The sequence below is a fragment of the Lutjanus erythropterus genome, chromosome 9, assembly GCF_056507025.1.
Source record: "Lutjanus erythropterus isolate fLutEry1 chromosome 9, fLutEry1.hap2, whole genome shotgun sequence".
Taxonomy (NCBI): Eukaryota; Metazoa; Chordata; class Actinopteri; order Lutjaniformes; family Lutjanidae; genus Lutjanus; species Lutjanus erythropterus.
In genome coordinates this window covers 26,529,340-26,543,760 of record NC_139325.1, presented here as the reverse complement: position 1 = coordinate 26,543,760, position 14,421 = coordinate 26,529,340, and the positions used below count along the sequence as shown (strand labels likewise).

The following is a 14,421-nucleotide window of genomic DNA, read 5'->3' as shown; positions in this document are numbered from 1 at the left end:
TGGCCTTGTCTCTGGATTTTATTTCATGACTGGTCTAGACCACAACTGTAGGGATATCACTAAATTGTGTGCGCATTGTTGGATTTGTTAACATCATTACTGTGGCTGGATGTAAAAGTACTTCAAATGTAACCAATAACTGGACTCATTTTTAATTTGGCATTCTTGTTGAAGTTACCGGCTGTAACTCCTCCCCGTTCCCCCTCACACGCACTCCAAGAAAGTGAATGAAAGAGACAGGAAAAGCTATGTCTGTCTGGGAGAAGATGTCAGCTGAATCTTCTGTAATAAAATTTGGCTTCCTAAACCACAAAGAGCTCTTTTGCAAAACATTGTCCAAGAGAAAACACACAGCAATTTGTAAATTTTGCAGTGCAGTGCTTGTTGAGACAGCTGGGACCACGTCAAACTTTTACTGGCACTTAGAAGGAAAGCATAAAGAAAGGTAAGTGTGAGGCGAACATAGCTAGCTAGCTCACTCATGTTTTTGCTTGTGACAAAAAATGACTAGAAGGCCACGCAAAGCTATCTTCAAGCTGGTAGCTTCAAGGGGTGTCATGATTTCAATTCTAATTTGAATCTTGATCAAAATCAATATTTTTTCTCTCCACCCCAGTTTGGCCCATCTAACATTGAGGAGACATGGTTTATGACCTGTGCTGCAGCCAGCCACCAGGGGGCAATCAAGATGCTTTGGCTTCACTTTTAGGGAGCTCTGATGTTGTCCATTTGTATGTATACAGTCTATGGTCTTTACAAATCAAGACTCAATAGTCTAACAATAACATACAAATGTTTAAATTGAAAATTGAATTGAATTGTGACCTTAAAATCAAAAGTCAAATTGAATTGTGGATTTGGAGAATTGTGATACCCCTAACATTGCATAAATGTTAGCTAATGGTACATATTAGTCCCTCACTCGACTGAGAGACATAAAGATGTGACAGCACTTGGTCTTGTCTCGGTCACGCAACTCTCTGGTCTTGGTCATGACTTGGTCTCGGTTTAGATGGTCCTGACCACTGGCTTGCATTTTGAGAGGGAATGAGATTTGCGCAAGGGCTATCCATGGTGATTGTGTATGATTGTTTTTGCAATCTTTACCTTGGTGAAATCCACACTGAAGCCAGCCTGGCAGAAACCCTGTCCCTCTGGGTCTGGATCATCTGAAAACGACAAACACAGTAATATCTGTCATTCAAACAGTAGGACCAGTGACTTAATTGTTATGAAAATACATTATCTGGAACAAAGCACTCAACTAACATTGCAGAGAGAATTACTTCTATCAGATGAAACAATTTCACAGCTGCAAAAATTAAGAAAATGAAGACCATTACAGTTAACATTAAAATGTAGAGCCACTGAGGTATGTCTCTCTTTAAATTACTGCATCAAACTGTGCATGAACACGCAAAACTTATGCGCACACAAGAAATGGCTCTCCATTTTAGAGGCACCCTGAGGTGAAGCTTAATGATGCGTAACTACACACGTGCACATGTAAACAAAGTGTGAGTTATAGTAGAGGTCTGAGTGGCCGTAGATTGTTAAGATGAAGCAAAAAAGCTGTTGGAGAGAGAAAAAAATCTGTCTTAGACACGCGATGAAGAAATATTTCCTCTGCAGCATTATTCTCCCCTTGAGAATAATTGAGTTTACAGTGTGATTATTCTAGTCTTGATTGGTCAGAACTGACATAAACAACAACACAGAGATTGAATTTGTGTGTATGTGAGTGTGAATGGAGGGGATTTCTTTGCAGAGTCAGTGATGGAGTGGATGATAAAGGCTATATTTGATCTGCTGTTTACGATGTGTCACCTGATAGCCTCCATTTCTCCTTATCATACTTTGCTGTTGCCTCTTATCACGGTACAGGAATGAGAGGGGTCACGTGAAGAAAGTAAGAGAAAGGAAAAAAACTGGAGATTAAGGAGAAGGGGCCAGGGGGCAGGAAAATCCCATGAATCCCATTTACAGAACCGATGACAGAAAGAAGAGGACCAGAGAGAGAAACTGATACTGTGAGGGAGACAGATTATCAGGTTGCTGTGGCAACTTTTAAAACATCAGGCAAGAAGGTAATCCATTGGGAAAAGCCAACACTAAAAAATCTGTCTGCTTGCTGCTCTGGAAGCAGTTCAACCAAATTACAAAAATACACATTTTCACACCTGCAGATAGTTTGGGTTTTACTTGGCCTGGTTTTGAGATATCCACCCCTGAGATTTCTGTCATCACGTAAATACGATGGAAGTAAATGGAATTTTGCTAGTGGAAAAACATTGAAAAATGACTCATAAACACGCTATCAGAAGGTTTCACTGGGACTCTTTCCTCAGTAGATAAACCTTTGATGCAAATTGTTCACAGTGAAGTTTGTGGATAATCCTGAGCAACAGGCGCAATGAATTCTTAAGACATACTATGGCAGTGCCACAGGCAAAATTACATTCACCTCAGTTGATCCCTCCTTTGTCCTGCCCCTTTTGGCACCTTAGTCAATGTTCTCCTTTCCTGTTTCCTTTACTTACATATGCTATGTGTTAAAGTCTATTTTGAAAACCAGATTTTGAAGATGGTTGAAAGATGTTCCCAGGGGACCTATAAAAGTGACATATAGTCACAAATTCTAAGTTAGCTAATGTTAGCAAAACACTGGCAAATTAGCCAGCTAATCTACATAAATTGTTACCTAGCTAGCTAGTTAGCAATCTGCTACAGAACAGAACACTCACTAACTTACTAGCTAGTGATTGATACAGAGCAAAACCTGGCTAACTAGCTAATTTGAGACCTAAATCAATCATTAGCAAGCTAGTTACATCTGATAACTAATTTTAGCAGAACACTAGCTAACTAGCTACTTAATGATTTGTATTGATTAGATAGCTCGTTGGCTAGCTTTTTGCTAACATTAGAGAAGCCTAACACATAGCATATCTAAGTACAGCAAACAGGAGAGGAGAAAGTTGACCGTGCTTACTTGGCTGCTATTGGAGCACAGAGCAAAAAGGGGTGGGGTTCAATGGGAGGGTCAATTGTAGTGGGATGGAAACAGATATATCAAAACCCAGATAAGTAAAGCCTATGGTTAGATAGTATCAGAGGTAATTGAAAAATGTTTTGTGATTTGGGTGAAGTGACCCTTTTAAAATTGAGGCTTATGTATTGCTTTTTGAAGGTTGACCTTTCATAGACTTATTGCAATATTATGACATATTGCATAAATGGAAGACATGGTATATTAAAATAAAGAAAAACACTCTCAATACTTTCCATTAATTTGTGTTCATTGTGACAGCAGAGACAGATAAAGAAAACAGAGGAAGCGAGGGTTGGGCGGCAGTAAAGGAGGAGATGGAGACAGTTGGAGACGGGGCTGGAGAGTGACTCACTGGTCCTGCAGGGTGAGTACTCTGCGTAGGCGCTGAAGTTCTGGACGGCCACATAGCAGGTTCCCACGGGATCCTTCTCCCCGCTCAGTTTCACTGTCCGCCAGTGGTAGAGAGGAGCACAGGCCTGCACAACAAATAACACAACCTGATTCAGACCCAAAATACTGACTTATATGGCAACTAAAAAGAAAAAGGGGCAAATTAATTTTCAAGCATGTATGATGATAAAGGTGATATATGTCTGACATTAACTGTCATCACGTCCACTCACCACCACTTTTCCTTTGTGTGTCCTGACTGATGCTCCAAACCACTGGTGCGACTTAAACTCCAGAGGCTCTCTGGTGCCATTTACCTTTATCATTCTGTTATCTGGAGAGGACACAGAGAAAGAGGGGAAGTGGAAAAGACATAAAAACAGAATGAAAGAGACATTTCATAATGGTGCCAGTAAAGGCTGATGTTGCTGTGGTAATGTGGATCCAGCTCTGCCTGTGAATGGAAAGCATTTGTCCTTGATAAGCAAGAACAAACAGCAATGTCTTAAACAGGCCCATAATAAACATCAAAACACCATTTGCCCCCCAGAAACAGACATTTGTCAGGATGCTGGGGCTCTTTTTCAAAGTATTTCCTATAAATGTAACAACACTTCAGACACTCAAACACACACACACAAGCTTGCACATACACATTATGAGCATTTCCCAGCCGACTCACAATAAAATGTCAGATTCTGTGTGAGCGTATGTGTGCATGTGTGTCTTTGCTCTGTTGTGGATATTTTCCAGTGTTACTAAAAACCAGCTGGGTCTCTTTAGAGCTGTGCAGACCCCTCCCCATAAAACACCTTCTTAACACATGCACACACACTTCAATAGGCACATACAGACAGACAATAAATACATAAAGGCAGGTGTACAGAGGCTTTTTATGCCTATTAAAGTTAAAGGCAATGTTTTCATCTTCTCTGAGGGAGTTTGTTACAGGGTTTATTTGATTTTAAATCCATTTCTGAGGTAATTCCTTGTCACCGTTATCGTTTACAGGATTGCCTATAGTGTAGACCCTACTTCCAAATTGCATGTTTGCATGCTTTATATAACTGCTTTGCATTGTTTATATTAATTAATTCTAACATCTAATGAGAAATCACCACCATATAGAATAAAAAAAGCCAGCTCATCAGCAGGAACATCATAGACCTAAAGGTTAAAGAAACAGGCTCATGACTGGAGAGACGTTCTTTTTTCCAGGGCAGGTTTGGAAATTGTGGTTGAAGGCAGTGAATGAAGAATACTCTAATAGACACACCCTACTGTTTGGCTACTGCCCTTAGGACACAGCAGAGGACTGGCAGCGGTGTGAAGAAGGACATTACAGAGAAAAGAGTGAGATTGCTTTATTTATCTAATAATTGTATAATTCATGCATGTACGATTTTCTGTCAGATTAAATGGCAATTAGAACCCAAACGCAAGGGGCCGTATTACAGAAACAAACAATACTAGCAAACAATACTGTTCGCTATAAACACCACCATTTGATATCGTTAGCTATGTCTACTGTTAGCAGCTATTAGCACACAACTGTCAGGGAACACTACCATTAGCTACTGCTGGCTAGTTAGTAGGGTAGCTAGTGTTACTATTACAGATGGAAAAGTGGAGGTTAGGACAGTTTAATGGTGATCCTAAAGTTATGACTAAGATTTGGGAAGTGAGGACACTTGTGTAATAGATTTCCTATCTTAGGAACATCGATTTCAGGACTGTTCACCTGTAATGGCATTTTCCTAAATTAGGTCCTAACCCTATTTAGTATAGTTACCAAACAGTTAAGATCTGCAAGTTAGTCAGTTTCTGTAATAGGCCCCCAGATTTCCTTACTCTAATCATGGACATCCAATCACTTATGTGTGCCCATCACCATATTAACCCTTGTCTCAACCCCCTTGATACATCTGCATAATGTCACTGAAGCCACTCACACACACACTCACAGGTACACACACATACTCAGGCACATGTGAAGCTGACGTGTGGATATTAACCAGTAGGCTACAATACACAGATGTTCACCACTCTTGCTGATACTTAGTACAGTGTGCACTAGTGTCTCTTTGTTTGGTTTATACCTGTAATAAAGGGTCTGCTGTAACTCTAGAAATATCCACCGTGGCCACTGTCATCAATCACCTTGTGCATACCCACTCATTCTAGTGAATAGGTATGCACACACACGGCTGTTCCTCTATGTTTATTCTTATATCCCCGAAACCTGAAATTTCCCCTGAAACACTTAACACTAAAACTAGCCCCCCCGTGAAAAGTAACCAATAATTAACTTTAAGGAGCGCAAAGAAAATCGTCCTCACTTTGGAGGTTTACCCTCATCTGCATGGAGCCTCGCCTTAGTTCAGACAGAACAAATTAAGTTGTGCTTGAATCAGCTGATCGGCTATCAGCTGTTTGTTTCATGCTTCCACATGAGGAGCGGTGTACAGTACAACATGACAGTCCTCTACTGATGTCCTCATGCCAGTGTCAACAGCGACTACAGCTACATCCACAACTAAGACTTTATCCTTTTGTGTTGAGCTTTTAATACAGTAAACTCTGCTGTAGGGTTGCACCATTACTTGAAACTATTATCAAGTATAACTTATAAATAGCAATGTACAATATCCAAATTATGTCCGTGCTGCAGAGATGTCCTAACCTATAAATCTTATTCTCAAGATGTAAGAAAACATATTTGTTTGTACAGAACTTAACAAATATCATGTAATCATGATTTAAGTAGCTCTTTTAAGTGAAAATAATAATTGTGATGCAAAAATGATCGTTCCCATCAATCGTGAATTGTATCGCAATTGCAATATCTGTCACAATAATGGCAATACGATTTTTGTGCCTGCATGCCAGCGAGGCATTATGCTTTCAGGGTGTCTGTCTGTTTGTCCCATTCTTGTGAACACAATATCTCAAGAAAGACTTGACGGTACAAATGTCCAGCTGGACTCAAGGATGAAGCGATTAGATTCTGGTGGTCAAAGGTCAAGGTCACTGTGACCTCATGTCCCTTCCATTCTTGTGAGCGTGATATCTCAGGCATATCTTGACAGGATTGCTTCAAATTTGGCACAAATGACCAGTTGGACTCAATGAATAGGAAGTGGTTGTTAAAGATCAAAGATCAAGGTCACTATGACTTCTGGCCGTAACTAAGTAATTTAAATGTTGGTTAGGACAAAAATTCACACAAATATCTAATAGGATAAAATGATGAGGTGATGTGATTTTATATCCAGAAGGTCAAAGATCAACTTCATTGTGACATAATATAGTTCAGCTCTCTATCAGTCCTCTGTACTCCTCTGTAAAAATTGTCTCTAAGTGAAGACAGCATGTTTAGTGATAAGTTTCATTTCGTCAAAAAAATACACTTATGCCTTAGAGTCATCACTATATATTTTATACCTGGACACACATGGATATAAACTGAAACTTGACTGGTTGCTCTAAAACTACTCTGCTCTACAACTTTCTGCCTGATAAGTTAGTTCCCCTAGAAGAATACTTGCTGCAGTATAAACCCTGAAAGAGCAGAAACACTCCCTCCAAAATTAACTTTATGATAAGAGGTCAGGTTCTTCTCCATCTCTCTTTTTCTGGTCCTCACAAAGATGATAGCAACCATTGCAAAAGAGACAGAAACAGAGAGAGAGGGGGATAGAGAAGGATAGAGAGACAAGGGCAGAGGAAAGGAGACAGGGATAAATTTTCAAGATCTAATAAAAAGCAGACCTCACCCAATCCCCCTTTCTTCCGAAGGGGAACTAAATTCCCATGTGCATACAGTTTACCCCCCCACCTCTGTCTTGCTCTTTCCCACTTGTTCTCTCTCTCTACCTCTTATACACACACACACACACACTCAGATGGAAAAAGTGTGCATCAGAGACAAATAGACCCTGATTGGACAGTTATCCTTGATGATAATATATTGAAAACCATAATCAACATGATGTAGGCTCGCACCAGCAAACCCGCCAGCAGCCACCTTTTTTTTTGTCAGATGAAGCTGATGAGACCCACATGTCTTATCTCTCTTTTTCATGCAACAACACATGTGCCAACTCATACACACACACACACACCAGACGCACAGGTTATGAAACTCCAGAGTCACATCTGGGACCACCTATGGCTTTAAAAAGACCCACTTGGACCTCAACAAAATGAACGCTTGTTAAATTTCATTTCTGTTATTCACTAAAATACTTCCAATAAAACAATGACAGTGTTGAGCATATGTCTCGCAGTCTGTTCAAATATAACAGTGAAGTTATTCCTTTCCATGTCCTGCAACACAAAGAGCCTATGGAACATATTTATACCCAGTGGGGCCCCCAGGAGGTCTGCCATGAATTTATTTTGATCCATGACATGAAAAAACTGAAAAAGCTTTCAGGTTTACTCACTGGAGTTGTCAAAAGGTATCTGCCTGCAGCTGTCAGGGAGTCCAGGCCAGGGGCAGTAGTAGACGGCCCCTGCCTCCACAACGCCGGGCTGGGAGGTGTTCGCCTTGGGAGCCCCCACCAACACGCTGATTCTGGAGGGGAAGAAGAGAAACCAAAGTACATGCAAGACAAGGAGAACAGTGTGCAATGTGTTATGCAAAAGTATGCAGCCATTTTTGATTAATATGTTTCTGGTTAGTTGTTCGGTGTATAAAATGTTGGGAAATGGTGAAAAATGTTAATCACTTAATTTACTGTTATAGATGAGTAAAGAAAGAAAAAAATCACACTTGAGAAGCTGAAATCTTGGAAAAATGACTTAAAACAATTAAATAGTAAAATAAATAATAGTATAATAGTATAATAAATAGTTGGCGATTAATTTAATAGTTTACAAGTGATTGATTTATCATTGCAGTTCCAATGCAGAATCTGGCTCATTCATACATCTCAGTTCCTTTTCTGTTTCATATTTTGCTGATTCTGTCCCATTACAGTAAGACATGAAGTATCTGCAGCTATAGAGATGATGAAGCCTCATTTCTTTTGATTTAAATAGATTTTTTCTTCACCCACTGAATCTACTTCACTTAAGTTCTCTTGGCAGGTTAAACACTGCTCCTGTCAGATCATAACTCCTACAGGACCCTGGTGAGACAAGTTCAGTCACTCACGTGTTGCTGTCGCTGGTAGCTTGATAGAAGTCCACAGAATAACCGAAATAACTTCCAGCGGGCCCCTTGTATACCGTAGGATGCTCTGCGTAAAGGTTAAAACTCCAAACTCCATTTGGCGCCGACCCGAGCACCGACAGCAGCCCAAGAATAAACATCCCAGCAGAGGAAACACAGTCCCACACACGCTCCATCCCTAAAGAACAGCCAGCTGCGCAACACTATTCCCTCCAAAATGAGAGGGAGTTGGGACAGAGAGACAGAGTGTGCGTTTCCTCCGTGCAGGTGAGGTAGGGGTTTGTCCCGGGTTAAGTCCGCCAACTGGCTGCTGTCACTGGATCACTGCGCTCTGCTGCGCTGCGCTCCCCCCCCAAAAAACTGCCTTCTGACACCCTGAAACCACCAGGTCTGTCCAGAGTCTGAGCTACAAGACTACACAGCCGCGCCCCCGCCCTCTGCACAAAACTTTACCCCCTACACACATACACACACACACAGTCACACACACTTCACAAGGCACAGACCACATCTGAGCGCGCTGCGGGGCTGGCGCGTCACCGCTCCTTTTATGGCACAGACTAATTTTCTGTGGCGAATTGGGAGCTTGAACCCTGAAACAATAAATAATATTAAAGTGAGATTTAGAACCACCTTCTCATGTAAGTCCAGAAACATAAGCAGGCAAAGGCGCAGGCAGAGACTTGGCACATTTACGCACGCAAATATCAGTAAATTAAAACGCTTTAAAACTCTTTATTGGACGGTCTGTTCAACCGTGCCGTTAAGACAGGGCCGTGCTTCCTTCCGTGGAAAGTAATCTCTTGTAATTATGTCAGTAATTATTCTGGCGGTTTACAGCAGAAATCTCTTGAGCTGTGCGAGTTTAGGCTGTTTGGCCCCGCGCACAGTTTCACTCAACACCAAGCGATTTCCCCCTAAACCTCCGAGGTAACATACTTCGCTCTTGCTGAAAATAATATCCTGTAATGAAAAACTGTTTTAAAGAGGTGACAGGCCAGATCAGCCTTTTCTGGGGCAAATTTAGCTCAGCACACTTGTGAACATTTTTTTCTCATCAAAAACTAATTCTCTCTGCATGTGTGAGGTAGAGATGAAGAGAGATGAATTTGGTAAACTCTCAATCAGCTGTTTATCAGCTCGCAGAGTTTGTTTTAATTAAACTAAGCTTTATGGGCACATTAGTGATGAATGAAACGCCTCACAGTGTAGTGAAACTGCAGTGGAACAGCACCACAGTCAATGTGGCATTGGAGTATGTTTTCTGTCAGGGGAGTTGATAAGAACCAGGTGAGAAGGTGAGGTAAGGAGTGTAAGAGGAGCACCCAAACCTTGACCTGCCAGATGGAGAAATTTCCCGCCTCCACACCCTCTACCTGCCCTGGGGGTATATAACAGAAACCTCCCATCTTAAGTCTTAATTTAACATAAGAAGAGGGATTTTCCTAACTAACTTTATAAATCCCATTTAACTTTTTCTTTTCCTATATTTCCTATCTTAGGTTAGAAATCCTAAATATTTAAACCAACATGCTTATTAACTTTTTTGTCTGTTACCTAGCAACCAACATTTCTCATAATACCAAGCTAAACGACTTTTTACCTGTAGTTTTTTATCATTGAAATATACATTGAAGCATTCACCGTTAAAAGTTACTGTTAGCTAATGCTATCGTTAGCATTTATTTTTCCCAGGATGGCAAAGTCATGACCTACCCTGTCCTGACTGTGATTGGCTATATTATCGTTTGCCTTCTATTATTTGGGTCGTTTGGGCCAGCTCCATATTGTGTAGGTTATGGGTGCCGAGGACTGTAACTATAACTATAAAAATAAAAAATCTTATCACATCTTAAATTGTTCACACCACACCTATGAAACTACAAACCGGACTCCACCATCCACTTGGATTAAAATTATTTTAGAATATTTTTTTGTTATATGATGCATTAAAATGAAGTTGTGCTTACTATGGAAATTATTACTATTCTTCTTATTATACTTCTAATTATTATTATTATTATTATTATTATTATTATTATTATTATTATTATGTGTTGTATTCAAGTGGAGCTTGTGAACTTGAAATTGCGACAAGGAAGTTGTGAACAGAACATTATAAACTCAGAGCTAAAAGTTCACGATGAACACTGAACACTGTAAACACAACACCATTTGAACACACCACATTTTATCCAGCGACTGCTTGTGCTTCAGATGTGAAGAGAAAGACAGAGTATGACTACATCCTGGTACAAAAACACACAGGAATTGTAGCTTCAGCAGCTAACATTAGCTCTTGGAGGAAGAAAATCATGACAACACTTACATGACTTCTGGGTGTGTAGTCTTCTTAATTATGCATCTCACAGTCTGATACTTGAACAGTTTTACGACAAACTGTCACTGTCTTGACAAGAAAAATATCTTTTAAAATTACAAACATAATATGTGTGATTCATGGCACAATTCAAACAGCATCAAAAAATAATTTGTCTCTCACCATTGATTTAAGTTCATACTTTTTATGAATTAAGGTCCCACGTTGGTCCACCTGAAGGGGTGTGACTTAGATGCTCTATAGTCCTTTGTATAGATAGCCCCTAAATATGTCAGGGTAAGCCAATTAGAGGCAAAGTAGGGCATACCTTCATCATCTTGGGAAAAAAAGTAATTTTTGGAGCACTAGTCAATCACAGTCGGACTTTGTCATCCTAGGAAAAAATATGCCCTACCATTAGCTACTGTTGGCAAATGTGTGATGGTCTTTCCTAAATCATATCATGATCCTAATTACTAATTGGGTGGCATGGTGGCATGGTGATTCGCCCGCCATCAAAAACATGAATACTAAGACAATTCTCCAGTCAGTACCCCTGACCAAGATGCTGACTCACAACTGGAGTTGATCCCCTGGTGCTGTGTAGTAGTTGCCCAGTGCTCCTAATAGGATGGGTTAAATGCAGAGAATAAAATTTAATTGTATAATTGTAGTCTGTATTGCTTTTATGATCACAACAAAGTTGGCCTTTACCATGGTTACCAAACAGGATAGGATCTGCAAATTAGGAAGTCTCTGTAATGTAGCCCCTGCTCTCCACCTTCAATGCATTTCCTTTTATCTATCTATCATTTCATCTATCCCTTTCAGTAATCCCGTCTCTTTCCTTTATTATTTCATTTAATTATTGAAAGCTTGGTTCACTTTGACACATCTCCTCCCTGATGCTTTTTGTGCAACAGAGGAGTGTGTGTGTGTGTGTGTGTGTGTGAGAGAGAGAGAGAAGAGTAAGGGAGAGAGTCTGTTCTTGCTCAGCTGTTTCTATGTAAATGTAAGATGAAAAGAGGGGGAAAAAAGTCCACAAAACATGAGCACATAGGAGACAGATGTGTTTGCTTTTTTTCTTCTCACTGACAATAAAGAAAGAGTTGGTGATGGAGTGAGAATGCAGCAGGCGGACATATTCCTCTTCTCTTGCTCCATTTGGCTTTAGTGCAGCTGTGTTATGACGCCAGGTAACTAGCGTCTTAATGAAGTTTCAGTGTGTGTGTGCTTTCATCTGTAATCATTTTCTCCACCATCTTACATCCAATAAAATTCTCACAGATATCCCATTTCCAGGAATACACACATTAGCTCACATGCTGCTCAGGTTAAGTCCTGTCAGTGTGCCAAGGTGTTCTGATCACAGATTTTAGTGCAGGTCATTCTGGATTGATTATTCTACACGCACAGTAGTGGTGCTTCATATACTACAAACTGTGCTAACGTTCCCCTTCTCTCTTTACAAACTCATAAAGAGAGTTAAGCAGATTGTTGTGTCAGATTAGGCCCACATCCTTTCCCCATTAGACAAATCCATTAGACACACACCCTGCCAATATTACAACACTCCTGTGCGCACATGCATACTGGAACAAGGATATCTGTACATACATAAACACAAATGCATAAACACTGAGTTAAGAACTCTTGTCCTGAGCCAATAATAAGAACTTAAATGGAATTAAGTGCTATTCCTCCAACACTTGCCACTTGCAGGGGTCCAATACCATTTCCAAAGTCAAGTTCAAGCACTTTTCAAGCATTTTCAGTTTTTCCAGCACTTGACAGATGTGGTATAATTTCATTTTAATATACACATATACTCAAAATTATTATAAACCAGTAGTTCTCAAAGAGGGGTACAGGGACCACCAGTGGTCTGCAGCAGGTTGCCAGGGGTTCTGTGAGTTTTTAGTCATTAATTTAAATTATCTTGATACGATTTTTTGGGGTATGTTTTACATCATAGTTCAAATATTTTAATTTTCAAATCTAAAATCTAGAGTCACAAATTAAATTCTAATCTAACAATCTATAAATATATAAATTTTCCTCCCGCCAGTCAAGTAATGGTGGAGACCAACCAAGATTATGATGTGTTAACATTATACAGTATGGTTAAAAATTAAAGGAAAAACACAACAAAGTTTTGTGTTTCAAAATGTGTCACCTGTCTTTAAGTAGTGTTAGCATCATATATAATATGGTTTAGGCAATATAAAATAATCACGATCACAATAAAAATAACTTTAAATCAACGCTCACTATAATGGCAACCTCCCGGCATGCTGAAAACTGTTGCCAATGTGGCAAGCAAGGATTGAACAGAGTCACTTTCATTTTATGTGAAAGGCTAAAGCAATTAGGCTCTTGGACATATTTTATTTATTTATCTAAAAAGCTAACTGTTCAGTCAGAAAGCAATTTATTTTGAAAGTAATGCTGTTATGATTTCAAGCGGTTTTAAGCATTTTATCCAAAATCCAAGCATTATAACTACTAGGAGTTTTTAACTGGTTATGAAACCATCTCAGTTTAATGCCTGAGGGGATCAGCTATTTCAGTGTAGTTGGCTGCCACTGTGTCGGATTCTCCTTGAAATCAGATGAAACAAGCCTATATTTACATTTTATCAAGCAAAGTCAGAGTTGTATTTTTATAAATTGTGGTTATGTGGTTTTATGTTTTTCTCGAGGATTTCCTGCACTTGTCTTGATGCTTGTTTTCGGACGCCTTATAAAAAGCCAATGCTTCATTTGTCTTCTTTTGCAAAACTGTAATGATGAGCAAACAAAAACATGGCATTTTCTGTCTTAGGAGGAATGTTTTCTGTGACCAGAGGGCTACATAAGTCATCATCAGTGTCCTGGAGATTTAGTGAATTACTGATTTAGAGTCTCTGGGGACATGAAACCTTAGTTAGTGTGTGATTTAGTGTTGAAGGGATCCAGACAGACCTTGCACATCCTGAAACCTGAGGTTGTCCGATGTCAGGGTGAGGAGATGAAATTTACGAGAAAAACACACACAAAACGAGAAGTATATGATTTTAAAGCTACCAAACCACATGGCATTTGAACAAAAAAGTGTTTATTCCAGAATCTTTGAGTGTGATAATAAATACACAAGCACTTGGCCAACCATGCTAGTGTGGTGCATGATGCACACACATGCACACAAAGCACCTAAACCAGTTTCATCTTGTTGAAAACACTGAAGAAACCTCCTGTTCAGATCTCCAGCTCTCTGTGTCTGGGTTGGTCCCTTTACACTGTAAACGCTGTCATGTGTGTGTGTGTGAGAATGTGTGTGTTTGTGTGTTGTGTTCTCATATGTGGAAGGCTTTGGTAGGTTTTCCCTCAAACAGTCCTATAGCTGGATTAACAGTAGTGTTTCACAGTCGACTGGCTGTACATGTGGTTCAGAATGTGACTTGGTGACACACTTGAGTCGCTGAACCAAACCAGTTTTGCT

General features: G+C 39.8%; 1 protein-coding gene across 1 annotated transcript in view; it reads right to left on the bottom strand.

Moving 5' to 3' along the window:
• The window catches only part of itga8 (integrin, alpha 8), a 56,858-nt gene extending 47,826 nt beyond the window's left edge, over window positions 1–9,032 (bottom strand). Inside the window, exons 1-5 of the mRNA XM_084726925.1 lie at window positions 8,604–9,032; window positions 7,891–8,021; window positions 3,676–3,776; window positions 3,405–3,528; window positions 1,108–1,169 (exon numbers count right to left, since the gene is read on the bottom strand). Coding sequence (XP_084583051.1) covers window positions 1,108–1,169; window positions 3,405–3,528; window positions 3,676–3,776; window positions 7,891–8,021; window positions 8,604–8,797 — 612 coding nt within the window. The 5' untranslated portion in view covers window positions 8,798–9,032. The remainder of the gene's footprint in view (window positions 1–1,107; window positions 1,170–3,404; window positions 3,529–3,675; window positions 3,777–7,890; window positions 8,022–8,603) is intronic.
• Between the last annotated feature and the right edge of the window lie 5,389 nt (window positions 9,033–14,421).